The sequence below is a fragment of the Eschrichtius robustus genome, chromosome 13, assembly GCF_028021215.1.
Source record: "Eschrichtius robustus isolate mEscRob2 chromosome 13, mEscRob2.pri, whole genome shotgun sequence".
In the NCBI taxonomy this organism is placed as follows: Eukaryota; Metazoa; Chordata; class Mammalia; order Artiodactyla; family Eschrichtiidae; genus Eschrichtius; species Eschrichtius robustus.
The window spans coordinates 23068050-23093770 of record NC_090836.1 but is presented as its reverse complement, the minus strand read 5'-3'; the positions used below and the strand labels follow the sequence as shown (position 1 = coordinate 23093770).

The following is a 25721-nucleotide window of genomic DNA, read 5'->3' as shown; positions in this document are numbered from 1 at the left end:
CGCAGTAATGAGTAATTCAAAGAGGTGGTTAGAATTTGGGGCCCCTATACCATCTTAACAAAGGGTGATAAATTTGTGGAGAAGTGTATGTCTTAAATTAAAAAAAAAAAAAAAAAAATCAAGATTGGGTCCTGTCAAGTGAGTGGTTTAGACTGGCTAAGAGGTGAGTATCACAGGCCTTTCTTGAGTGGTGACCTCTGACCTAAAGAGGGGTGATGCTCCTGAGTTTGGGGGAGGGTGGCTTGTACCAAATGTCTCCTGTCTGCAGTTACGCTTTCCTCATACTTCCCACTTTTTCTTTTTCTTACCCTACTGTGTCCTCTGTGATTTGTACCTGAGAATACATTTTAATGGGTTTGCTTTGTTGTTCAGCCATTTAGTGTTGAAGTTTATTAAGACTGCTGTAGGATCAGCTTTATTCTTTGGAGTCTCATGGAAACAAAAGAATCCTAACACTCGGTTTTAACCAGTGCAGTGCTTTGCTTCCAGCAGCATTGAGGACCCTCTTACAGAGATCATCACTACATCCCTGAACCTCAGCCTCAGCTCTGGGAAGTTTTTCAAATGTCCTGGGTCAGCTTAAGCTATTAAGGCTCTGCCATTTATGTTAACCTTTTCCAAATCTATTTATATTTAAGTCTACATGACCCCCTAGACAAATAAATGAATTTCACTCTGTATAAAGTTGTGCTGCGTTTTTATTTGTCCTAAGCCTACCTTCTAATATTCTGGAATTTGTTAAACAGAGCTGTCTTAGTCCAATTCCTGTGTATCTTATGGGCATTGGTCACAGCATCTTTCAGACTAAGTATTTGGTATTTTTTTGTTCCTGCTTTCCTGTCTCTGCCACGAAGGTTTTGAAGTTGTGTGTGGTGATTTAATAGACTAGAAATGGAGGGGTTTGATCAAGGAAAAGAGGAAAGAGTAAGTTATGTTAATTGAAGAGATAACAGTGTCTATGACCCATATATATATATATTTTTTTATGACTCATATATTGATTTTGCCTGAGTTCTTTGCAGCCAGAGCAGAAATCAAAGCATGTTAAATTTCATAACTTTCTTAGGAGGAAGAAACATGCCAGTTCTTGAGGGGAAGCCAAGTTTTTTTCTGGCACTAAATTCAAGTGGAAACTTTCTATTCAGGCCCTTACATAGGATACGTAGTAAAATGGCACAGAGATAATTTCCTTCTTAATAATATCATAGCAAAGACAACACTTGAAGGAAGAGAAAGGATGGAGAAAAAAGGCATTTATATTTATTGCATGCCCACTGTGTGCTAGGCCAGTGATCCTTAAGCTCCTGGGGCCATAGACTTGGAATTTGCTGAAATCTCAGGGCTCTCTACCTGGCAAAATGTATGACTACATCTGTATAGTTTCATGGGGACCTCTGGAAACTCACTGGGCCTCTGGGGCTCCTAGTTAGGAACCCTTGCATTTGGTTTTCCGCGTAGTTAATTTAATTCTCGTAACAGTTCAACCAAGTAGTTCTAATGCCTATTTTTACATTTGAGGAAACTGAGGTTAGATAAAGGGAGGCCAGCGTTACTAATGGGACGAAAATGGCCTGGATGAACAGCATCTTGGGCTTCGGTTTTCATGCAGAAAGGATCTTAGTTATCCTGAATTATGATCGTGTTCCTTTCTTGGACTGCCTTTAGTTCTCACTATTTATACTGCTGAGAAGATGATAAGCAGAACTGCACATAGCTCTAGAAGTGAGTCTGTGAACAGAACTTTCTTTTTTTTTTCAAATTTATTTATTTAATATTTATTTTTGGCTGTGTTGGGTCTTTGTTGCTGCGCGTGGGCTTTTCTCTAGTTGCGGCGAGCGGGGGCTACTCTTCCTTGCGGTGCACGGGCTTCTTATCGTGGTGGCTTCTCTTGTTGCGGAGCACTGGCTCTAGGCGCGTGGGCTTCAGTAGTTGTAGCACATGGGCTCAGTAGTTGTGGCTCACGGGCTCTGGAGCGCAGGCTCAGTAGTTGTGGTGCATGGGCTTAGTTGCTCCGTGGCATGTGGGATCTTCCCGGACCAGGGCTCGAACCCGTGTCCCCTGCATTGGCAGGTGGATTCTTAACCACTGCGCCACCAGGGAAGTCCCGAGAACTTTCTCTTGTAACTTCCTGTTGAAGTGTGGCACTTTGGAGTTTTTGGGTCACCTTGGCAGTTAGTTCTTTGAAACTGCTGACCCTGTAGTTCCTCACTTAGTATTTGGGTCATTCTCTTTTACGCTTGTCAAATTGAAACCCATCTGGGACTTTTTCCTTTCTATTTCCTTAGCTTTAAGAAAACACTCTGAATCTACTACCTCTTAACTTAGTACTTTGTTATTCAAAAAGCTTTCCCAGCAGATGGGGGCAGGGGATGGGCGAGTGGCCGGGGTGTGAGGAGGGGTTAGAACAGGGCACAAAGAAGGTGACCGGTATGTTCACTGTCTTGGTTGTGGGGATGGTGTCACAGGTGCCTACATTTATCAAAACCTACCGTTAGTATACTTTATGTGTAATTTATAATATGTTAATTACAACTCAGTTTTTTAAAAAAGCTTTCCAAGAACTGAACTCTTTGGGGGCAGAGCTTATATTTTTGTCTTGGTAGTGGTCAAGTTAATTTGTATATCGGGACCACAAATGGAGGCTGCCCCAATGGCTTGGTCCACATCACAAATCTAAACCTAAGTCAGCCTGCACTTACAGGGAACCCCTGTCAAGGAAACCTAACTTACACTGGCCACAATCTTCCAGCTCAGCTTAGCCAGCTCACCTTACCCTAGAAAACAGGACCCGCTCGACTTCTAAGGAAATCCCGACCTAGCCAAGCATGCCCTTCTAATGCTCTAAGAAACTAGTTCATGCCCCACGTCCCTTGGGAACAGGACTCCACAGCTAGTGAGGCACTGTCCTCCCCCAATCCGTGGGTTGTTCTCCCTTGAATAAAGGCCGTCAGACTCATTACTAAATTGTTTTAGTCTTGTCATTCACACAGTAGTCCTTAACTCAGTAGTCTTAGTACTTGACATAGTAGATCCTAACTGAGGGGATTGAAAAGCTTGGGGATATTTCTGTGTATCTGCTATTCCTGATCAAAGACGTATATTTTAAATAGTGAACTCTCCATGTGTTTGTGTGGGCACGTGCACATAGAGGTGCAAAGAATTCTTTAATCATCTGAGGAAGGTCTGTTTTTATTCCTTTTTGTTTTGAGAAGCTTTGGAGTAGGGCATGCACACTAGATCCACTCCAAAATTTAAGCACTCTGCTCAACTCCCGACTCATGATGACTCTTCTTTCCTTATTGCAGACTCTCCTTCCCAATGCCTCGGGAACAGGCACCGACAAAGGACTGGTTTTCATTCTTAGACCGGAGCAGAGTATATGCACTTGGCACTTGGAGACTTCAGACCCTGAGCCTGTCCAAAATATGGCCATTCCACTCTCCTACTCAGAAAGCGGTAACCTTTCTATTGTCGACTCCCCGTTACTCTCCGGAATGCGGGACTTGTGTGTGAAAATTTAGGGAAAACGATAATCCTATTAAAAGTGTTTATCATAAGTACAATACCTTGAGTCAGAAAGGTATTAACAGCAGGGGAGTCAGAGAATTAGCATGATGACTGAAAGCCCAGGTAGGGACCAGGAGAACACATTTATTCATTTGAAAAACATTTAAGGAGCCCTTGGAGAAGCTGTAACAGAAAGGCAAGACATGGTCCTTCACACATTAGTTGGTTATCGGAGGCCGAGGAAGACGTGGAAGAAGAATGGGGTGTTTGGAGGGTGGCGAACAGTGGGTGTGGCTGGGGCCAGCGTGTGAAGGGCCTGGTGTACAATGTGAGGTTTGTACTCTATGCTGAGGAACATAGCGAGTTTTTAAGCAGAGGAATGATCTGATGCATTTCATCTCTTAGAAAGTTAACTCTAGAAGCGGTGTGAGGAGTGCGTTGGAGAGGGCGTAGCAGAGTCAGTACAGCACAGCTTTCAGGACTCGTAGTGAGAAATGAAGATGCGAGCAGAGGCCCCTAGGGGGAGATGGAGAGGAGGAGCTGGGTTTGAGATACTCAGAAGGTAGAATTGACAAGACACAATGACCAGTGGTTATGGATTGTAAAAGTGGGGAGCGTGGGCTTCCCATTTGGGCGGCTGGGAGGTGGTGATGCAAAATAGGCATGGAGATAGGATTTTTGTGGTGCTGGATGTTTTAGGGGGTTGGGATGAGGTAGATGGTGACTTCAGTTTGGGACACATTGAATCTGAGACCCTTATAGGACATCTGGATGGAAATGTATAGCAGGCAGTTTAAAATAAGGGCCTGGAGTGGAGGAGTGAGGTTAGATATCCAACTGAATAGTTGTTAGTAAAAGCCATGGAAGTGAGTGAGATTGTCCAGGCCTGAACTTAGAGATTTAGGGGGGAAAAATAATAGCAGATAACTTCCTAGTGCCTACCACGTGCCAGACTGTTTCTGGGGGAGGTTAACTGCTGAAAAATAATTGTAAGACTAAGGAGTAGACCGGAAGGTAAGAGGAGAGCCTGGACATCCTGCATTAAGTAAGGAGTGGTAAATAGTACTTTGCAGAGAGATCAAGAGGGTGACTGAAAGTGTCCATATGATAGCACAATCCAGAGTCAGTGGTGGCCTTTAATGAGAGGCATTTTAGTGGCACAATGAGGGTGAAAACTAGATTATAGTGATTGAGGAGTGAAGGTGAGGTGAGGAAATTTACATTCTTTTAAAGTTTGGTAGTAAAGGGAAGGAGAGGTTGCAATAACTAGTAAAGGAGGTAGAAGCCAAAAAGTGATTGGAGTTGAAGAAAGACAGTGTTATGTAGCAAAAGGGTAATTACCTGATTGAAAAATGATAGATTTCAAGCTTCCCTCAGGGTCAGTGCACAAGAAAATTTATGAACAGTGGAGTGTCAATTACAATACACATGGTTTTCTCAAGTGTGGTAAATATTTGTAAATGCAGGAAAAGGAGAGTGTGAAAGAAGAGCATAGAATTCTGAGAAAGATTCCGCAGAATATTGAAACAGTGCACACTGGGTATCTCCATTCCAAATCTGCAGAGTTCCAACAGTTTATGGAAACTAAGAACCAGCTGTGGGAATGATTGGATGAGTGTATGAAGTTGAGATCTTAAAAACCTTTAAATTGGTTTACCTTGTTCTTAGCTTCTCCACTTGAGTCCGCTGTATACAGTTCTTTGCATGGAATTGAACTAATGTCAAGTGATTTCTTTAAGTGTTGTCTTGCTTAAAGGTTATGAATAGGATTCCTAATAAGAAAAGAAGAGCTGTTTTAACCACATTATTAATGTAAATTAAATACCCCAAATTTATTTTCTGTTTAATTATACATATGCTATTCTAATACGTGGTCTTGGGGTTCTTGAGATTTTTAAATTTTTACTCTTTTATATATACACAAAGACTTCCAGCAATGAGGGTGACACCATCTTTCTCCCTGTTGAAAGAGTCATGTGAAAAGTGGACACCCTTCTTCTATATACTAAAATCTAATAAAAACTTCTCTATGTAGGAGAGGCACACATTCAACATTTGGCATACAATTTCAGGGTGTTCATGGAGCCCCTGAAACCCACTCTTGGACCCCAGCTTAAGAATCTCTGCCTCTTCTGACCTTTTTAACTCTAGTGCAGAGGTTGGCAAACTCCAGAGCGCAAGACAAATCCAGCTCATTGCCTGTTTTGTACATAAAGTCTTATTAGAACATAGCCCAGGGACTTCCCTGGTGGTCCGGTGGTTAAGACTCTGTGCTCCCAATGCAGGGGGCCCAGGTTCTATCCCTGGTCAGGGAACTAGATCCCGCACGCTGCAACTAATATCCCGTGTGCTGCAACTAAGACCTGGCACAGCCAAATAAATAAATAAATATTTAAAAAAAAAAAAAAGAAGAAAAGCAACTAAAAATCCGATACTTAAAAAAACCCAAAAGAACACAGCCCATTCGCTTACGTATCATCTATGGCTGCTTTCCTGCCACAAGAGCAGGGTTCAGTAGTTGCCACAGAGACCATCAAGTGTGAAAAGCCTCTAAAATATTTACTATCTGGCCCTTTACAGAAAAGGTCTTCTAATCCCTGTTCCACAGCCCGTAACCTCAGTTAACTTTACCCTCAGTCCATGAGGTAGTACAAAACTAGAAGCTGTCTATTTAACTTCTATATTGGGAGTTCTTATAAGGGGTGGGGTTCTGTTTTTCCGAGAGTGGTTTGAATATATGAGAATTCTATGTTAAGTAACTTCCTTGTTTTCCATCCAGATCCTATCCCTGGTGGTTGTAATTTGGAGTTTGATTTAGATATCGATTCCAACATTTACCTGGAGTATAATTTCTTTGAAACAACTATCAAATTTGCTCCAGCAAACCTAGGTCACGCGAGGTATGTCTGTCTCCCGACTCCTAAAACTCCTTTTAGGACGTGCGTGGCTTGCTGTTGTGTAGATTGAGTAAATTGTCTCAAAATCCATAGTTGCTCTTTAGCAGAATTGAATTGCATACTTTTTTTTTTTCGGAATGGAGGTAATTTAAGCTTTGTTACTAATACTCGAGCTGTCATTTACAGTCAATGTTGTTTCCCTTCATTCTTAGGAAGAGCCAGATGTTGAGCCTTTATTACGAGCTTAGAAGTACATCTTAGTTTTTGTAAAGAGTTTTAAATATAGAAAACATTCTGGAGGCATGAAACACTCATATTTTTTTGTAAGGATTTTATTATTTTAACATTCTGCCCTAGTTTCTACTTTAATGGTAATGATAGCTAACATTTGAGTAACATTTGAAATGCTCCCTGTGTATCATCCGTGGTGCTGCGAAGTGCTGTGTGTTGTCATTTAATCCTAACACTTTGATAAAGAAGGGGCTGCTGTTCTTATTTTACAGAAAAGCCCCCTAAGGGTTGTTGAGATTAAGTGACTTGCCCACATACACACAGCCAACAAGTAGCAAAGCGGGCAATTGACTCAACCTGACTGATACTCACATCTGGTTATGTAACCATACATACTGCCTCTCCTTTCTTGGTGGTGCCAAACTTGGAATCGTTGTTGCAGAAGTTTGAAGTTCCAGCTTTTGGTTCCTTTTTATAGATGAAACTTGCAGCACAAGAGATTGATGTTCAGTTTTGTTGGTTGACTTTAGAGGCACAGATGCTCCGCCGTGTGACGTCAAGACGGGCCAGGACTCCAGGTGGAGGTTACAGTATGACGTCTATCAGTATTTTTTGCCGGAGAACGACCTCACTGAAGAGGCATTGCTAAGGCACCTGCAGAGGATGGCCGAGGTGCCTCAGGTGCAGGCCAATGCTGTCAAGGTAAATCTGACTCTCATAATTTGTGTGGCCAGACTGTGACGCCATTGTAAGAGTTGAGAAGGGGAGAAGCTACCAGGAGCTTTTTTTTTTTTTTTCTTTTAAACTGTTTTCTTGGTCTTTCTGGGATTCTCACTTTTTCTCTTTTATTTCATTGTCACCTTGGGAGTCATTGCTAGTGATATCCCTAAGTAACGTTGGCTTTTGAGGAGATGCATGTAAATTTTGTTATGTTTTAGTTGCAGCCACATCTGTGACTGGTAATCTTGAGCTATGGATGGAAGTGTGTGGTAATTTTCTATGTACTCCCATAACTATTAGATTAAAGAAATTCGGCAAGTCTAAAGGTTATAGTGTTTTGAGAAAAAGTAATGTGAAACTGTTTAAGGATATACACGTTATCTTTAATATTTAAACCCAAAAGCAAAGTTTCTAACTTGCAGCAAAAATTTTCTTCGAGCTTTTGAAACCCCTGAAAACTCTTGTGACTCCAAGGGTGGGGACAGGCCAGCAGCCTTGGCATCATCTGGGAGTTTGTTAGAGTTGCAGACTCTTAGGCTCCACCCCAGAGCTATGGAATCAGCATCTGTATTTATGATCCCCAGGTGATGCCTATGCAAATTAAAATTTGAGACTCATGCTCTAGATCATCTTTGTGGAGGGCAGGATTTTATCTTTATATCTTAAAGGGTGCCTGATATCGGTCTAATAAACAAGGTCATCTGTCAATCTAGTGGTTGGTGGGTAAAGTTTTTCTAGACTGCTAAGATCTTCCTAGAAGGTTGTAGATTATCAGATTACATAGAAAGAAGCGATTGAAACTGGGTGTCTGTGATTAGCCTAGGGGCTCAGCCTGTTGCAGAGTAAGATCTGATTTTGTTGCTGTGTCACCTAGCATGTCATTGCCCCATGCTAAGAGGGAGCCTTGTACAAGAAAACTCATTGTGCTTATTCACAAATTAGGAAGCTCTATTGGCAAAGTTTGCCTTTGTACATAGGAAATTTTGAAGACCATTTTTATTCTCATGAAGAATATAAGAATTCTTAGAGTATTTTTAGTTTACTTCTTAACTTTTGGTTAAGAGCTAGAATATCGCATGCCAGAATTCAAGGAAACCCTCAACGACTAATGAGGGCGTGTCAAGAAGACTCTGGAGCCTGCTTTTTCTGGTTGCTTTTTGTTTTCTTTAGATTTTTTTTGATGTGGACCATTTTTAAAGTCCTTATTGAATTTGTTACAATATTGCTTCTGTTTTATGTTTTGGTTTTTTTTGCCACGAGGCATGTGGGATCTTAGCTCCCTGACCAGGGATTGAACCCGCATCCCCTGCATTGGAAGGCGAAGTCTTAGCCGCTGGACCACCACGGAAGTCCCTGGAGCCTGTTTGAAGAGGCTTACACTGGCCATCTCTGGGACAATTCAGTCATCGAAGAGAACGTGATTGATTATGCCTTGAATAAACAAAAACACATCCATACTGATACTAAAAAAAGAAAAAGGAAAAATGCTCAGTTGCTACTGTTGGAGCAACGTACACAAAATTATACTCTGAAAATTAATAAAGGGAAGGAATTTACCCTGCCTTTTTAAAAGGAGGATCTGTAATTCACTCCCGGTTGATAAGAGAAAGCTCTGCTTTACAGAAGAATGCCAGCTAGTAAATGTAGAAGGAATAATAGAATTAGAAAATCTCCATTTTCTGACCCTCAGTGAAATAATTCAGGCAAGGATCACCAGGTGAAAGAGTGTTGGGGGAAGGATATTCCCAGGATACCTAAATAGCACCCTCAGATTAATTCTTTGCAAAGGGAAAACTACTTTCAGAGTGGAGTGATCCGACGGTCTCTACCTTATCCATGTGGTCAGAGTTAGCCTTGCTGATAGTAGGTGAACCTGCATTATGTGCTCATGTGAATGTAGGCTGACTTTATCGCCATAACCTATGGAATATTCTAGCAAAACAGGTTTAACTTGAGTTCCTGTTTATAGGAGTTCCTGTTTACAAGAAATGCATAGGATCAAAGTACAAGTTAGACATCTTGAGCACAATCTGATAAATTCAGATTTTGGAGTAATCTGTAAAATAACTTCCTTAATCTTTCACAGGTGATTCTAGATTGCAGAAATTGGAGATAAACATCATACATGAAACTTGGTTGGATCTTTGTTAAGGGGGAGAAAAGCTATAAAAGGCATTTGGGAAAATTTGAATATGGACTGTGTATTAGATAATAAGAAATTATTAATTTTCTTAGGTGAGCTAAGGTATTGTGAGCACATAGGAGAATATCCTTGTACTTAGTACCTTGCTATTCAAAGTGTGGTAGATGAATGCATAGCGTTGCATCACCTGAGAGATTCTTAGAAAAGCAGAATCTCAGGTACCTCCTCTGACCAGCAGAATCAGAATCTGAATTTTAACAAGCTCCTCAGTGATTCATAGGCTATTAAGTTTGAGAAACACTGTGTTAGGACATGCATGCTGAAGTATTTAGAAGTGAAATGTCATGATTCCTGTAACTTACTTTAAAATGGTTCAGCCAAAAAATATATATATATGTGGGGTGGGGAGGAGCAAGAGGGAGGGACAGTAAAGCAAATACAGTAAAATAATAACAACTGTTGAATCTAAGTGGGGTATATAACTTTTTCATTGTATTATTCTTTGAACATTTCTCTAAGGTTGAGTGTCTCATAATAAAAACTTGGGAGAGTAGGAGGTAATGTTAACATTCTGTTGGACTTGACCAATCCTTTGCCCAGAAAACATATTTTTGAAGGCTAAGCACTATATTTAAACAGTAGAAGTTTTCTAAGAGGCTCCGAATTATTTACTCCTGCAACCGTAACATTTCGTTTTCTCACTTCTGTTAGTAGGAACATATCTGTGTCTTAGGGCTACGTGGGGCTTTTGTTTCTCCTATTATATTTATCCCCTATTTAAAAAACAACCTTTAAAAGGGAATTTTTGAAGTGAAGGACTACAGGATAACACAGCTGTATGTAATTTTTCCTGTTTCAGAGCCTGTTAGACAAAAGTAAGTGGGTGCTCTCTGTGAGATGTTGATCCGCACGGCCTGCGTCAGCTCTGTAGCTCAGTGATCGCTCCTGTTTGTTGGACACTTACCTTGTGCTAATTACTGAGGGGAGACTAGTGAGCAGGATAAATAAGGTTCCTGCCCTTCTGTCATTTACAGTCTAGCAGACGAGACAAAAATTTTTTTCTTTGTCCTAACTAGCACATTTTACTTAAATCATTTATTTATATCACATTTTCCTTAAATTATTAACATATACAAAATCTTTAGATGCATTTTGTGTAAGAGCTTGTTCATATCAGCACGTACAGACTGTGTAGGACAATCTCTTGACAAAGTCAAATGGGTTGGCAAACTATTATATATAGGTTGGATAGCACAGGGAACTATATTGAATATCCTGTGATAAACCATAGTGGAAAAGAATATGAAAAAGAATATATATATATATGTATGTATAACTGAATCACTTTGCTGTACAGCAGAAATTAACACAACTTTGTAAATCAACTATACTTTAATAAATTGTTTTAAAAAAGCCAAATGGGCTAGTGTATATTTTAAACAAGAATTACACTTTCATATTAGAATTTAATAGCACATGTAGGTGGGGTTATAATAGAAAAGCTTATGGGGTTTTTTAAAATTAATTTTTATTGGAGTATAGTTGCTTTACAGTGTTGTGTTGGTTTCTACTTTACAGCAAAGTGATCAGCTATACGTATACATATATCCCCTCTTTTTTGGATTTCCTTCTCATTTAGGTCACCACAGAGCATAGAGTAGAGTTCCCTGTGCTATACAGTAGGTTCTCATTAGTTATCTATTTTATACACAGTATCAATAGTGTATATATGTCAATCCCAATATCCCAATTCATCCCTCTCCCCCTTCCCCCTTGGTATCCATACGTTTGTTTTCTACGTCTGTGTCTCTGTTTCTGCTTTACAAATAAGATCATCTATACCATTTTTCTAGATTCCACATATATGCATTAATATGAGATATTTGTTTTTCTCTTTCTGACTTCACTCTGTATGACAGACTCTGGGTCCATCCACATCTCTACAAATGACCCAATTTAATTCCTTTTTATGGCTGAGTAATATTCCATTGTATATATATGTACCACATCTTCTTTATCCATTCATCTGTTGATGGACATTTAGGTTGCCTCCACGTCCTGGCTATTGTAAATAGTGCTGCAGTGAACATTGGGGTGCATGAGTCTTTTGAATTATGGTTTTCTCAGTGTATATGTCCAGTAGTAGGATTGCTGGGTCATATGGTAGTTCTGTTTTTAGTTTTTTAAGGAACCTCCATACTGTTCTCCATAGTAGCTGTATCGATTTACTTTCCCACCAACAGTGCAAGAAGACAGGCCGATGGCCAAGAGGCACATGAAAAGATGCTCAACATCACTAATTATTAGAGAAATGCAGATCAAAGCTGCAATGAGATACCACCTCACACTGGTCAGAATGGCCACCATCAAAAAATCTACAAACAATTAATGCTGGAGAGGGTGTGGAGAAATGGGGTTTGCTTTTTTTAATCTAAACACTAATCGTGCATTATTTTTGGCTTCAGGTGGTTACCCTAACAGCTGATGATAAGACAAGTGTTTCTTTCTCCTCCCTCCGGGGACAAGGTGTCATTTACAACGTCATCGTTCGGGATCCATTTCTAAATACGTCTGCAGCTTACGTCCCTGCTCACACATACGCTTGCAGCTTTGAGGCAGGGGAGGATAATTGTTCTTCCCTTGGTGAGTATGTGGATTTCAACTGTGAAAATTCTTCATTGGCTTTGCCGATCTTTATCAACTAGTACAGAACTTAAGGATATTTTAAAGTGCTTTTGTCTCATTCATTCATGCATTCAGCACATGCCTCCTGAGCCCCTCCGTTACTCCACTCTCTGTTCTAGGCACTGGAATAGAGCAGTGGACAAAACAGACAAAATATTAGCCCTCCTGGAGCCTGCATCTTAGTGGGGGAGAAGAGACAGACAAGATACATTTGTGAAATATATCGTATGTGAGATACATGACGAGGGTTAAGAAGCAAGAGTTACGTAGGAAAGGGAGATAACCAGTGAGGGCGAGAGAATTTGAGAAAGCATGGCTTGGGAAGTCCTTGCTGAACAGGTAACATTAGGGTAAAGACCCAGGGCGAGGCAGGGAGCCATGGACGTGTCACCGTGGGGGGGGGGGCGGCGCAGTGGCGGGGGGTGCCAGGCCGAGGGGACAGCCATCGCAGAGGCCCTCAGCTGCGAGCCTGCCTCATGTGGCTGCTGGAGCCGGCGGCCTCGCAGGTCCCAGTTTGGACTATAGCTTTTATTCTGAGAGCAATGAAAAGGCACTGGAGAGCTTGAGCAGATAGTGCTGATTCGTGTTTCCATGGGATCACTCTGGCTGCTTTGTTTTGTTTGAGAAAAATCAGGGGCAAGAGCAGAAATAGGGAGATTGATCAGCAGACCATCATAGTGTCCAGGAGAGAGAGGGCGCTGGCAGGGGGGCTGTGGTAAGATCTTTCTGTTTATGTGTGTTTAGCATCTTATTTTGAAACAGTTTCACAGAAAAGATGCAGAAATGGTTCAGAGAATTCTGCATAGTCTTCACCAACGGTCCTCAGATGTTAGTTACCACGTTATGCTGTTTGCTTTTTATTCTTTATCTCTATATACACATATATATACATTTTTTTTCCTGAAGCATTTGAGAGCAAGTTGCAGACATAAAGACCCTTTTGCCCTTAAATATTTCTATTTATCTCCTTATATAACTAGTAAAACTATCAAATCACAAAATTAACATTGATATAGTACTGTTATTTAACCTACAGATGTTGTCAAATTTCACTAGTTATTCCACCAATGCCCCTTATAACCAGAAGAAAAATTTTTTTTCTGGTCTAGGGTCCACTTCATGATCACATGTTGCATTAAACTGTCTCTTTTATCTTCCTGCATCTGGCACAATTTCTTAGTCTGTTTTTGTCTTTCAAAACCTTTACCTTTTTGAGGAGTACAGGTTATTTATTTTTGTAGAACATCCTCAATTTGGGTTTATCTGATGTTTCCTTGTGACTAAGTTCAGATGATGAATTTTTGGTAGGAATACAAAAGAAGTGATGAAGTGTCCTCTAGAGGCACCTGATATCTGTTTTTTCCGTTACTGGTGGTAGTAACCCTGATTACTTGGTTAGGGGTGTCGGCCAGGTTTCTCCACTGTGTAGTAACTATTTTCCCCTTTAAGTATCTTTTGGGGAGATACTTTGAGTACAGGTAAATAGTCGTTTCTCAAACTCTTCACTTGCTGGCTTTAGCATCTGGTGAGCTTTGCCTGAAACATTTATTACCAGCCGGTTGCCAAATGGCATTTTTCCATGTTTATCATTCCTTTTATGTTTATAGCTGTGGGAAAGGGAGGGGGTCTAAGGACTGAGCCCTGGGTGCTCCAATGGTTAGAGGTCAGGAAACTGAAGAAGATCCCACCAAGGAGACCAAGAAGGAGCAACCAGATTGGTAAAAAGGAGCAACCAGATTGTAGCTAAGAGAAGAAAGTGTTTAGAGGAAGAGAGAGTGATCACCTGGGTCAGATGCTGCTGACAGGGCAGCTGAGAAAGAGACTGGAAAGTGACCATTGGATTTAGCAACATGGAGGCCACAGGTGCCAGTGAGAGCATTTCAGGGTAGCCTGACTCGAGTATGTTCAAGAACAAATAGGAGGAAAGAAATTGGAAAGAGTTCAAAGAACTCTTTCAAGGAGTTTTGCTCTAAAGAATGAAGTCTGTCGGTTAGGTTCAAGCCAGGGTTTAATGTTTGCTCTCCTCTGTATCCTGCCCAGTCTTCCACTGCCACGCGCAAGATCCTTGAGAGATACAGTGCAAGAGACCAGACAGATATAAGTTCTGCGTTTTTGACTGATGGGCTGTATCTTGTCTGGGTTCCTCCGTTTCCTTTCCCTCAGACTCTTTGTACCAGGGCCTCTCCGAATGAGAGTGAGCTCTGGGACCTGTCTTTCCACGTTAGGCGGAGGGGAGGGAAAGGTCCGGTCCTACTGTTCCTCCAGCTCGGAGTTGGGTTCTGTGGCTTTTGTCTTCAAGCTCGATGCACACTAGGATGCCTTTCCTGAGCTGGGAGGAGGGAGGATGGACCCACATTGCCTTTTAATTAAAACCTTGGCCTGTGTCATAGCTATAGTGATTCCGTCATGATTAAAAACACTAAACATTGGCTCCCCTGTGTCTTCCCCTCCCACTCACCCCTTTGTCTTCATTTTCCCCAGAATTCGTACCTTGTGTTGTCTCTAGATTCTACTTATGAAATCTCTCCTCTCTGGCTTTACTTGTATGTTTAACTTTTTCTCTCCTTCCTTCCTGGTACTGTGATCAGAGATTCTACTTAGTTCCTCTCTGCTGTCTAATGTTCTGGAGGAACATATCTAACTGTGTGTGCCAGTTTTTCTTGGGTTGCTGTCTTTGGTGACTGTACCACTTGCTGGAAACTTCCACTAGATTTTCACTTGAAAAAAATTATCCCACTGAACTGCATGTTTTTGCTATAAGGATTGAATCGTAGAACTGCTGTCAACCGCAGGCTGAAATAAGCAGGCTGTTGCAGTAACTCTCATTTCATCTTTCTTTTGAGCTCTTCATTGTCAGAGAAACTGATATGTAGGTATATTTTATGCCCTGCAAATTCTGGTCTTCTGTCTTGTGTTCCTTATCTAAATGTAGGTCTTCATGGTATCCATCTGAACACTCAAGTATTTTATGTGTTTTGATTTGTGGTCAGTTTGTAACACTTCACATGAGTTTGCGTAGGTGCTTTGTTTTTGTTTTTAGTTTGGGGATGATTTTCTTGTGTTTGTCTCAGAGGTGTCATGATGGTGGTGAATTTAGTGGATCTATTTTTCCCTTCAATAGGGCTTATCTTTCGAATCCTGTTTTTTCTGTTTAAGTTTGTGCCGATTGAGGATCACAGGATTTGGATTCTTCAGCATCAGGGAGCATATTGTGCTTCATCATTAGTTATTACACTACATTTTTTTCCAAAGCAACATGTATAATTGAGAAGATTGGTAGTAATTTGTTCATGTGTTACTTGTAGAATAATACATCTTCTTTAATTTAATGTGAGTTTTGGTTAAAATCTTTTGTTATGGAAAACTTCAGTGAACTTCCATATATCATTATCCCGCCTTAGCAATTTTGATTCATGGCCATTATCTTGTTGCAGTTATACACCCACCTGTGTCTCTCCGCCTCCCCCTTATCACTGGATTCTTTTAGAGTGGGTCCCTAATGGTCATTTTGCTTACGAAATTTTAGTACAATATGTATATCTTAAAGATAAGTGCTATTTTTAAAAAAGTATATAGCCACAGTATCATTAACACAAGTCTCAATGAAAAATATTGAAGATAATTCCTTAATAGTGTCAGATTAACAGCCAGTGTTTACATTTTCCCAGGCTTCTTAATTGTTTGTCACAGTTTTGTTTGTTTGAATCAGGTTTCAGATGAGGTCTGCACACTGTTTTTAGTTGATGTGTGTCTTAAATCCACTTTAAGCCATAGTTCTCCCTCCCCCGACCCTCCTTTTTTTCTTGTAGTTTATTGGTGAAGAAACAGAGTTATTTGTTTTAGGCACACTCTCTCTCCTCCTCCTTTCCCTCTTCTCCCCCATCCCCTCCTCCAAATGTGTCGTGAGTAGTATAGCAGTGTTGTCTGATTTCTCTTTTTGTGACACCAGCCACCATTGGTATTCACCGCCCACATAGAGTAAGTCATTAGGGGTGGCAAGGATGTTTTTAAAATAAGTTATACACGTATGGAATAAATTATTGTCAGTTCACTTTGCTTTTTTTCATGAAGCTTTGTTCTATATTAATTAAATTCAAAGTATCAAATTCGATGTATTATGCACTCAGTTTTCATTATTTTTAGGAAGAGTATCTACCAAAGTGTTCTTCACTCTTTTTGCCCTGCTTGGTCTCTTCATCTGTTTCTTTGGACACAGATTCTGGAAAACAGGTATTTTGTCTAATATAGTTGCTATTTGCATGCCTTGTGGTCTTTTTTCTGAAATGCTGCTGGGGAATTTATGACCTGTAAGGAGAGTAAGCAGCTGGCTACCTCCACTATCTTTATAGATTTGTAGCTGGGGTCTTTTAGTAAAGATTCTACTGAATTACAATGCATTTTGATTTTTTCTCTTAACAATGGAATGCAACCTTCTCTTATTAAGAGGGGAATAAAATTTGATTTGTGCATCAAAACTTCAATTGCTAGATTGACTAGTTGACCAAAGATTACTAATTAGAAATCAGGACGTCTATGTAAAAATATATGTGGATTTTGGTGATGGTGATTGACATGGTTTCGTATAAATCAGGCTGCAGTGTACAGGGAGGTCGAAATGTCTGCACAGCCCTGGGAGGTTCAGACAGCAAATGGGAACTCCACAATCTGCTCAGTGAAACCCAATGAGGGGAAGTAGAATATGAATTACGCTCTTTGAATTGATTTGAATTCTTTGGGCTGACTTTTATGTAACTAATGTTTGCAGTTACTAAAAAAAAAAAAATCCTTATATAATTCATTAACAGGCAGTATAATGAGCATCAAGGGGAGAGTAAACATAATCTTGATCTTATAAAACTCTTCGAACTTGCTTTAATAAATTGTTTGAAGCAGCAACTCCTTTCCCTCCATTACTATACTTCTTGTCTTGATTGAGAAGAGAATATTGTGAAGAATATTTAATTTCTCAAAGTGTAGAATGATTCTATAATGCAGAATTTAATTGTTAAGCTGTATGCAAGGTCCCAAAGATATTACTAGGTTTTTTATAGATAAAGACAATGGTTGATGTTCATCCTAAACAGGAAAGGATCACTTAAAAGAAGACATAAAAGTCACATTTTGCTTTGGAATTTTTTTTTTTTAACCTTTCAAATTGTATTCTTGCTCATGTAATGAATTGAAATCTAGTCTGCAATTTCAGATCAGACACAATGACAAAAGTACTATTTTTGTTTTAAGTAGGAAGTATAAATATATTAAAATGAGCTATGAAATTAACAATTAACTGACCAATTGAAATTGACCTATATACAAGAAAATGTATCCAATAGTTAATACTTTAATTTGTACCCATTTAACGATAATATTTACTCCCAGTGACTTCTGAATTTTTCCTGCCTTTTAGATAATTATTTCTCTTCTCTGAATGCCCTCATGTGTAAATTCTGGGAACTGAAGCATGTATTTGTAGATTAGACATTTAAATTGCATTTACTAACTGTAGCTTTTGTTTTTTTCCCTTCCTTGGTCGTTTGCTACTAGAACTATTCTTTATAGGCTTTATCTTCATGGGATTCTTCTTTTATATACTGATTACAAGACTGACACCTATTAAGTATGATGGTAAGTGAAAATAATATAGTTTGATTGAGTGTTCAAAAAGGAAGGCACCATTTACACCCACCTTTCCTTCTACAGTTTGACCAGTATTGTGTGTGATATCCTCTTATGTGTGTAAAATAACTGGCCACCTGTGCTCTACACATCTTTTCTAAACTACTCCTTCAGACCTTCTCTCCCGGGTTTTTAATCTACATGGTGAATTCCTTGGTACTGAGGGAAATGAAGGGCCATATTGATTATAAACCTGTGTTCCAGCTGTGTGGTATATTGACCATATGACATTTATAGCAATCAGAGTGTTAGGATTTTCTTTACCTTAAAACAAACACAACCCCTCCTTCCTTGTCACATTGAACAGAATGCTTGTCACCCCTTCTTCCTCTGCCCCAATTATAGGTTGTACCAAGCCATGCCTGTCACTAGTCCTTGGAGGTTTAGCTCCCCGGCTGGTTTCCAGCCTCAGACCGGGCCCTCTCTAGAGAGGGCCTCCCCATGCTGGTTTCACTGCACCACTGATGCGCCTTCGGTGCCTGACCCAGAGAAAGGCTAGGCTGGCTCTGGTAATGGTATAGCGTGTCTAAGCGTGCGGTGGGAGAAGCTTCCTCTGATCTAACTGTTCATCCTCTCTCCTTGTGCAGTCCGCCTGGTTCTGACAGCCGTTGCCGGAAGTGTTGGTGGGATTTTCCTGGTAGCTGCTTGGTGGCGATTTGGAATCCTTGTCCTCTGCATGCTGTGTATTGGGCTAGTGCTGGGGTTCCTCGTCTCATCAGTGACTTTCTTCACTCCACTGGGTAGGAGATGTGTAACTCATGTTATGTGTGTTCAGTTCATTGTTTCACGAGTTCATTTCAGCTCTCTAGTACACATATCCCCTCGTCAGGGATTTGGGGCCTCTCCTTAGAGTTCTGGAAATTTGCACTGATAATGTGGCCCTTTGGGGAGGGTCAGTACCAGTAAGAATCCCTCTTTCCTCAAAGGCACTCTGTCCAGATGAATTCTAGAATGTCTTTGGAGGTAGCTTTGTATCTATTTGTCATGATAAGGGGTGTGTGTGTGTGTTTCTCTTAGTTGAAATTAAGGGAGGTAAAGGGGATTCTTTATATATGGCAGAATAGTGGTTTTCATTTTTTATTTGTTAAACCCTGGAACTCTTTCTTCAAGTGAATTTTAAGCAGAAGCCTGATACACCCCACAGATAAATTTGGTGCTGCCCTGATGGCAGCTGAGCTGAGGAACCTGGTGCTTTGTCCCCCATCTTCTCTTTACCCCTAACCTCTGCTCCCACCCTTTGCCAAACCCAGAGTATTCCCAAAGTACCTACTTGTAGTCATCCTAGGGCAGTAGCAAAGGGATGGTTCTGGGGATTTTTTTAAGTTATTCAATTTCTATCAATTTTTAAAGTCTAGTTAGCTTGTAAGTTAACTTCCTTTTGTAGGGGAGGAAAAATTTTCCTTCTACCCTTCTAGGTTCTTTGGCTGCTCTAATAATTAAATTGACGTAAGACAGATCAATAGGAGAAAAACAGATTTAATTTCGTGCCACTGGAGTCCCATAAAAATATAAGACTCAAAGGCAGTCACGCAGTTGAGGCTTATCTGCCATCCCGAGCTAAGAAATGGAATGGAGTCTGGGGCTTCAAAGGGGAGGAGGGCAGTTTACAGGAACATAAGAAGAGCAGATGTTTGCCATGCAGGTAAGTCTTTCAGATAAAAAGTTATCTCTGGTAATTGCTTTGGTTCTGGGCCAGGCCCCTGATCTAAATTCTTGTAGGCAGTTAAGGGAAAGAAAAGTTTTTCTGAATCTGCTGGGTCTTGATTGCCTTCAGCTCATGCCAAAGGGGCACATTTTGGGGTGCCCTATTCTGCTTCCCTTCACTTTGCAGTTGTACAATAACTTAACATTTCTTGTTTGTTGTCAAAAATGCAAAAAAAGGAGTATCTACACACTACTATATTTAAAATAGATAAACAACAAGGCCCTACTATATACCATGGGAACTATATTCAATATCTTGTAATAACCTATAATGGAAAAGAATCCAAAAAAGAATATATATATGTGTATGTGTGTGTGTATAACTGAATCACTTTTGCTATACACCTGAAACTAACACAACATTGTAAATCAACTATATTTCAATTAAGAAAAAAAAGGGAGTATCTACATTCAAAAGTATTAGGCTATTTCCTTCTTGTGACAATGTTTAGTTCTTATATAATAATACCAGACTAAAGGTGATGAAAATGTTAGATATAAGAATAGCTGTCTCAAAAAAAAAAAAGAGTGCCTGTCTCTTGAGGTTGTCAGTTTTTGAGAACACAGGATATAGAGTACAGTTGGCTCTCTAAAGATTTTTTTTTTTTAAGATCAGAGACAATTGGTGACCTGTGTGTTTACTGACCATTCCAAGGCCCTTTGTTCTGATTTTAGCAAACCTATAGCCGAGTTCATTTCCACAGGCCCCCCCTGCACGTAGCTTTTTATCTACCTGCAAAGTAGCATTGTTTAGATTTGACTAAATGACAGGTTCCCAGGGATGTCTGTTGAAAATGCAGATTCAGAGCTCTACTCTAGAAGTGCTAAATCAAATACTACTTAATGAGCTTCCTCCCTTTTTGTTAATGCTTAGAGGATGGAGGGATGATGGGTTAGAAGTTTTTGTAGTTAATATGTTGAACTATCTTATTTTTGGTAGTTAATGTATGAACTATCTCATTGCTTAAGGACATTTAGGGCGAGTGTCTCCCTAATAAGAGTGGGTGCAAACTCATATTTTTAAGCATTAAAATTTGAAAAAGATTTGGCTGACCTCTCAGATCTAATTAAATTACTGTTTTCACCTTATTATGTGTCTACCCAAGAGCTTGTACTCTGAAAGGGTCAGTGGTCACATGCCTGGCATCATAACTACTATTTTTTTCAAATTTATTTTATTCAAGTAGAGTTGATGTACAAGGTTGTGTTACGTAACTCCTCTTTTTAATCCTGCATTCCTTCTTTTAAAACCACATGTGCATTTTGTGAAGGTTAGTGTAGTTGACCTCGAGATCTGATCCATCCATTCACCTCACTGCAGCATGTTGCAGTTTGCTTCCTGAGAATGTGGGGTCTCCAGGTCCGAGTCCCTCACTATGGAACTCCCCCTCTTTCAGGATACATGGGTCTCAAGATATGGGGCCACCTCCAGCTGGACTGAGTGACAGTGCCAGTGTCAATATGAAATAATTGTCAGATTTATATTCTTGCTATTTAAACGTAATTTATAATAGAAGTTCTTATATATCTGTCCTGGGTCACCCCAAGGTGTGCTGGACTTTGGAGAAGGGTTTAGTAGGGCAGATAAGTGGTTGGCTCCCATCTTTCCTGATGCCTGAGGAAATCATCTCTTCCAGTGTGCAGTGGCTGGGCAGGAAATGCATTGACGGTAAAAACCTATTAAATTGATTTTGCTGCTTTTATGGGAGTTCATATGGTTAACTCTGAATGCCACTTTTTTACTTTGCAGTACAAAATCATGGAATCATAGAAATTTGTAGCTAGAAGGGACGATTTGAAGCTTGGGGATGAAGTGGTTCAACCTTCTCATTTTACGGGTTAGGAAATTGAGGCCCAGCATCACAGCTGGTAAATGGAAGAGCTTGGACTAGCCCAGCCGCTTCTAAATTATCCTGGTAATAAATGCAGAGCATTTACCTGCTTGATTTTCCTCCCACCCCTCTACCTTCTTAGGACACTCCCTTCAAAGGGGATTGTATTGACAGTTAAGTGAAAAAAGTCAGTTCATATCTAATTGCCGACATATTCCCTGGTTGTTAAATTAAATCTTCGATGTATGTCTGTGTTCACACGTTGAGAAAACAAAATTTAACTTGGTGAGCCTGTTGTTTACTCTTGATTTCTTTTTGCTTTTCCAGGAAACCTAAAGATTTTCCGTGATGACTCAGTGTTCTGGGTGACCTTCTCTTGTATAGCTATTCTCATTCCAGTGGTTTTCATGGGCTGCCTAAGAATAGTAAGTGTCATCGGGTCAGTTTATTCATCCTGTTGTCCTGGGCCTTCAGTTGTTTTGCATTTTTATTCACCAGAGAGAGCTGTCTGATTATCTGTATCAGATGATTGATTTTTAAATAGCCTTGTTACTATGAAAGCAAGAGAAGTTCTAGTTACGATTACCTAGTTATGATGTGTTTTCCATCAAGTGGTGCAGGTCATCCCTCTTTTAACAGCGGAGGCAGAGAAGGTAGGGCTTACAGTAATGCAACAATCTGCTGGATTGTTCATTTCAGCTGTCTCTCCAGAAGAATGGTTCTTAATCTAACTAGAATTTATTGTTGAAGTTCTTTCACAGGGAAGATATTTTCTATGATGAGGGAAACTGTTTTACCAACTGTAGGTGTTGAAGATTGTTTTCAGTTTATATTTTCAGGTAACCTTTATTCAGCTGTAAGACTTTGTCTCTCTTCACATGCTCCGAGGGAGAAGTGATCCTCTGGGATTGAGGCCAATGATTAAAGTTAAAAACTATTATTGTTCTACCAGAGGTGCCGCCTAAACGCTTCTGCTCTTCCACAGCTGAACATACTGAGTTGTGGATTCATTGGCTCCTATTCGGTGGTCTTGGCCGCTGACAGTTACTTGTACACAAGCCTTTCCTACATCACTTTGAACGTACTGAAGAGGGTACTCCACACGGATTTCCGCAGAGCTTTCATAAATGTGCCTTTTCAAACGAATGGTAAGACTCTAAATCCAAGAACCAAGTGATAGTCAGATAGGAATATTGGCCCACCTGTGCTAACAAGAACTCTTGGTAACCAGATTGAAAGATTGAAAGAAGGTTAACTGGACAAAAGGAGGAAATTCACACCATCCAAATGCTGTAAGAGCCCTGTGTTAATAACTTGTGATCATAGGAATGAAGAATTTAAATTTGTAAGGTGGCTGAAAGTCATACTTCTAAAAACCTAGTACATGAACTTTATTAAGAAATTTCTAAGCCAGGATTACTAAGGTTTATCTGGTCAATTCCCAGCTGTAAGAAAAATGCTGAGAAGAAAGCTGTTGGGCACCTTATGAGTTGGGGTGGGGTGAGGGGTGAGAACGACAACTTGATTTTTTTAAGCTATTCCCTCGTTTCCTCCTATAAAGGAGCACGCAATTTGCTGATCAAAGTGAAAGTGGTTTTCAATCAGTAGTTGTATTTTTCCTCAATTGTAAGAGTCTACCCATTAAAGATTTTCCATTAACTTTCTGAAAAAAATGACTACTAAATTAAATGTTCACAAAGATTATAAGATATGTTGGTTTCAGAAATGTTAAAATAGCGAGGATGGAAAAGCAGGTCTTAGAATTGAAGATATATAAGCACCATTGTGATTGTTATGAATATTTAAGGGCAAATCTTTCCCTCTGCTATCCTGAGCCTGCCCTCATTCTTTAAGAGGTTGATGGTAGAGACCTTGAGATCCACACGTCTTGGAAGTCTGACGGTATTTTGCCAAGCCTTCTGCTAGAAGCTCAGTACAATTTGTTGACTCTTTTCATGCATTTCTGTATCCACTCTATATGAGTGGGGTGGGGTCCCATATAGGGTGGGATGGCAAAAAAGAGCATCATGACGTTCCAATGATGTACATTTCTGAGATCACTGCCTTTCCCCCCACCTCTGGAGAAACACAGCAAACAACAAACAGCTGTGTCTGTGGGCACTAGTCAAAATATTGGAATGCCAAGGATTCCTTTACAACCTGTCTGGACTTTCAAATGCCTGTAATTGGAAACTCCTATTTTAAAATGTAAGACCGCAGCTTCCTCACTTATTCCTTGGCTGGTTAAGTGAGGAAATACACATATGTTTGGACAAACTTACCAGAAAATCTAATATTAACTGAGAAAAGATGATACAGATTGAGGCTATGAAATGTTGTCTTTGATCTATGTTAGGTTTTAAAATACAGGAGTTCAAACTGTGCTTCTCTACCGTTCTTTAGACTTTATTATCCTGGCAGTATGGGGGATGCTGGCTGTAAGTGGAATTACGTTACAGATTCGAAGAGAAAGAGGGCAACCGTTTTTCCCTCCCCACCCGTACAAGTTATGGAAGCGAGAGCGTGAGCGCAGAGTGACGAACATCCTGGACCCCAGCTACCACGTCCCTCCACTGAGAGAGAGGCTCTACGGCCGATTAGCCCAGATCAAAGAGCTCTTTCAGAAGGAACAGCCAGCCGGAGAAAGAACACCCCTGCTTCTGTAGATGCGGAGGGCTTGGTCAGTGCAGTCTTGAAGTACAACCCAGGTACCGCCTCAGGTTCGGTGTTGCTGCCTTGCTGCTTCAGCAGTCTCTGGGGCAAGTCTGCTAAGAAACCAGCTTCTGTGTCCGTGCTTTGTACAGTATTGTGGTCTCCTTATTGATACAGGGTAAGGGTATACCAGGGACATGACAGTAGTTCTAAGTGAGAGGGAGAAAGATGGCCAAAAAGTTGGTGGTAGGGAGGTTCTTCCTTATTACGAAATACTTAAGAAATTACCTTTTGGTTTATAAATATATGTCAACTTATTCCATTAAATAGATAACGCTTAAAAAAAAAAAAAAAAAGGAACTTGAAAACAATGGTTCTCCTGTAAAGCCCTGGTGGTTTTTTTTTTTTATAACACCTTGAACAATTCTGTCACCTGAGTCTGTCCAAACTCGGGGGCCAGGGCACGGAGGGTGGTTTAATTTAAGGGTTGGACTGAACTTTTATTTGTCACTATGTTTGGAGCTTTGGGAATTTGAAACTGGGCCTTTGAACTTCAGAGTACAAAACAGGGAAAACTAACTTATTTTCTTTCTAATAGCAGTCTGATTACTTAGTTGCATCTTTCTTAGTATCATATATTATCAAAAAGTACCCTTCTTTTGTTTATGGTAAAATACACATTTACCGTATCGATCATTTTTAAGTATATAGTTCAGTAGGTACCCCTCGTCTTTGCCTTTTATTGCTTAAAATGGTAATTTAAATAGCTAAATTATTCCAATTATTTGAAAGTAGGTCCATTTATATAGAGCTTTTATATGGATGATTTATTTATATTTCAGATTAAAAAATGGACTTTTTTTTCTTTCAAGACCTTTTAAAATAGTGTTGATAGCTGATCTCTAATTGAAACTGCATTCGATGACATATGAATTGTTTTATTTTTAGGAGACAAATTGGCTCTTAGCTTCATCCATAATCCCATTAATAAGGAAACCTTTAAAAAATTTGCATTTTGTAGTTCTTTCTGCTAAATTAGTTGTTAGAGCATTGGCACCGTTTCAGAAAATATGTGCATGAAGGCTTTGTTTGTCCTGTCTGTGTTGTAAAGCGCTGAGGAGGGCGTCAGAAAGGGTTCAGGTATTTAATAGAGCTGCTTTCAATGACTTGGACTCTGTAAGGAGAGTCCCTTCAGCTTTGACTTTGTTCCACCACAAGAAAGCGCCCGATGCCCTGGGCTGCATCCCTGCTCCTCATGGCCTTTTAACCGTCAGAGCCTCTGCCGAGGAGGTTCTGCCTTGCATTTGGAGCTGGTGACGCTGACGTGCCTGAGTAGTCGTGAGGTCGGTTGTGGTTGTTGCATTCCCGTTTGTAAGTTAACCGCTGTTTAAATGATGCTGCTTTTCAGAGGTTTTCAATGGACAGTAGGTTTCTGAAGTTTCGGGTAACTGGAAAATTTTCAACTTTCGCTCTTAAAAGTGTTCTGGTAAGGTTGAAACAAAATGAAAAAATGTATGACTAATCATTTCTTGCATTGAAAAATTATACACAGGTGTTTGTTTACTATTTATTTTGTAATCTTCACTGTTTATATAACTTCAAAAACACTTAAACTTGAAGAAAAAATGTGTTTTTTTAATAATTCGCTGTAGGGATTCTGGATTCTGCTGTATT

The 25721-nt window shown here is 40.0% G+C and overlaps 1 protein-coding gene across 1 annotated transcript in view; it reads left to right on the top strand.

Annotated features, from left to right (window-relative positions):
* TM7SF3 (transmembrane 7 superfamily member 3) overlaps positions 1-24403 on the top strand; it is a 34728-nt gene extending 10325 nt beyond the window's left edge. The window contains exons 3-12 of the mRNA XM_068560877.1: positions 3306-3456; positions 6287-6407; positions 7166-7337; positions 11964-12141; positions 16327-16413; positions 17728-17808; positions 18447-18599; positions 21723-21820; positions 22381-22543; positions 23799-24403. Coding sequence (XP_068416978.1) covers positions 3306-3456; positions 6287-6407; positions 7166-7337; positions 11964-12141; positions 16327-16413; positions 17728-17808; positions 18447-18599; positions 21723-21820; positions 22381-22543; positions 23799-24061 — 1467 coding nt within the window. The 3' untranslated portion in view covers positions 24062-24403. The remainder of the gene's footprint in view (positions 1-3305; positions 3457-6286; positions 6408-7165; positions 7338-11963; positions 12142-16326; positions 16414-17727; positions 17809-18446; positions 18600-21722; positions 21821-22380; positions 22544-23798) is intronic.
* The last annotated feature ends 1318 nt before the right edge of the window (positions 24404-25721 follow it).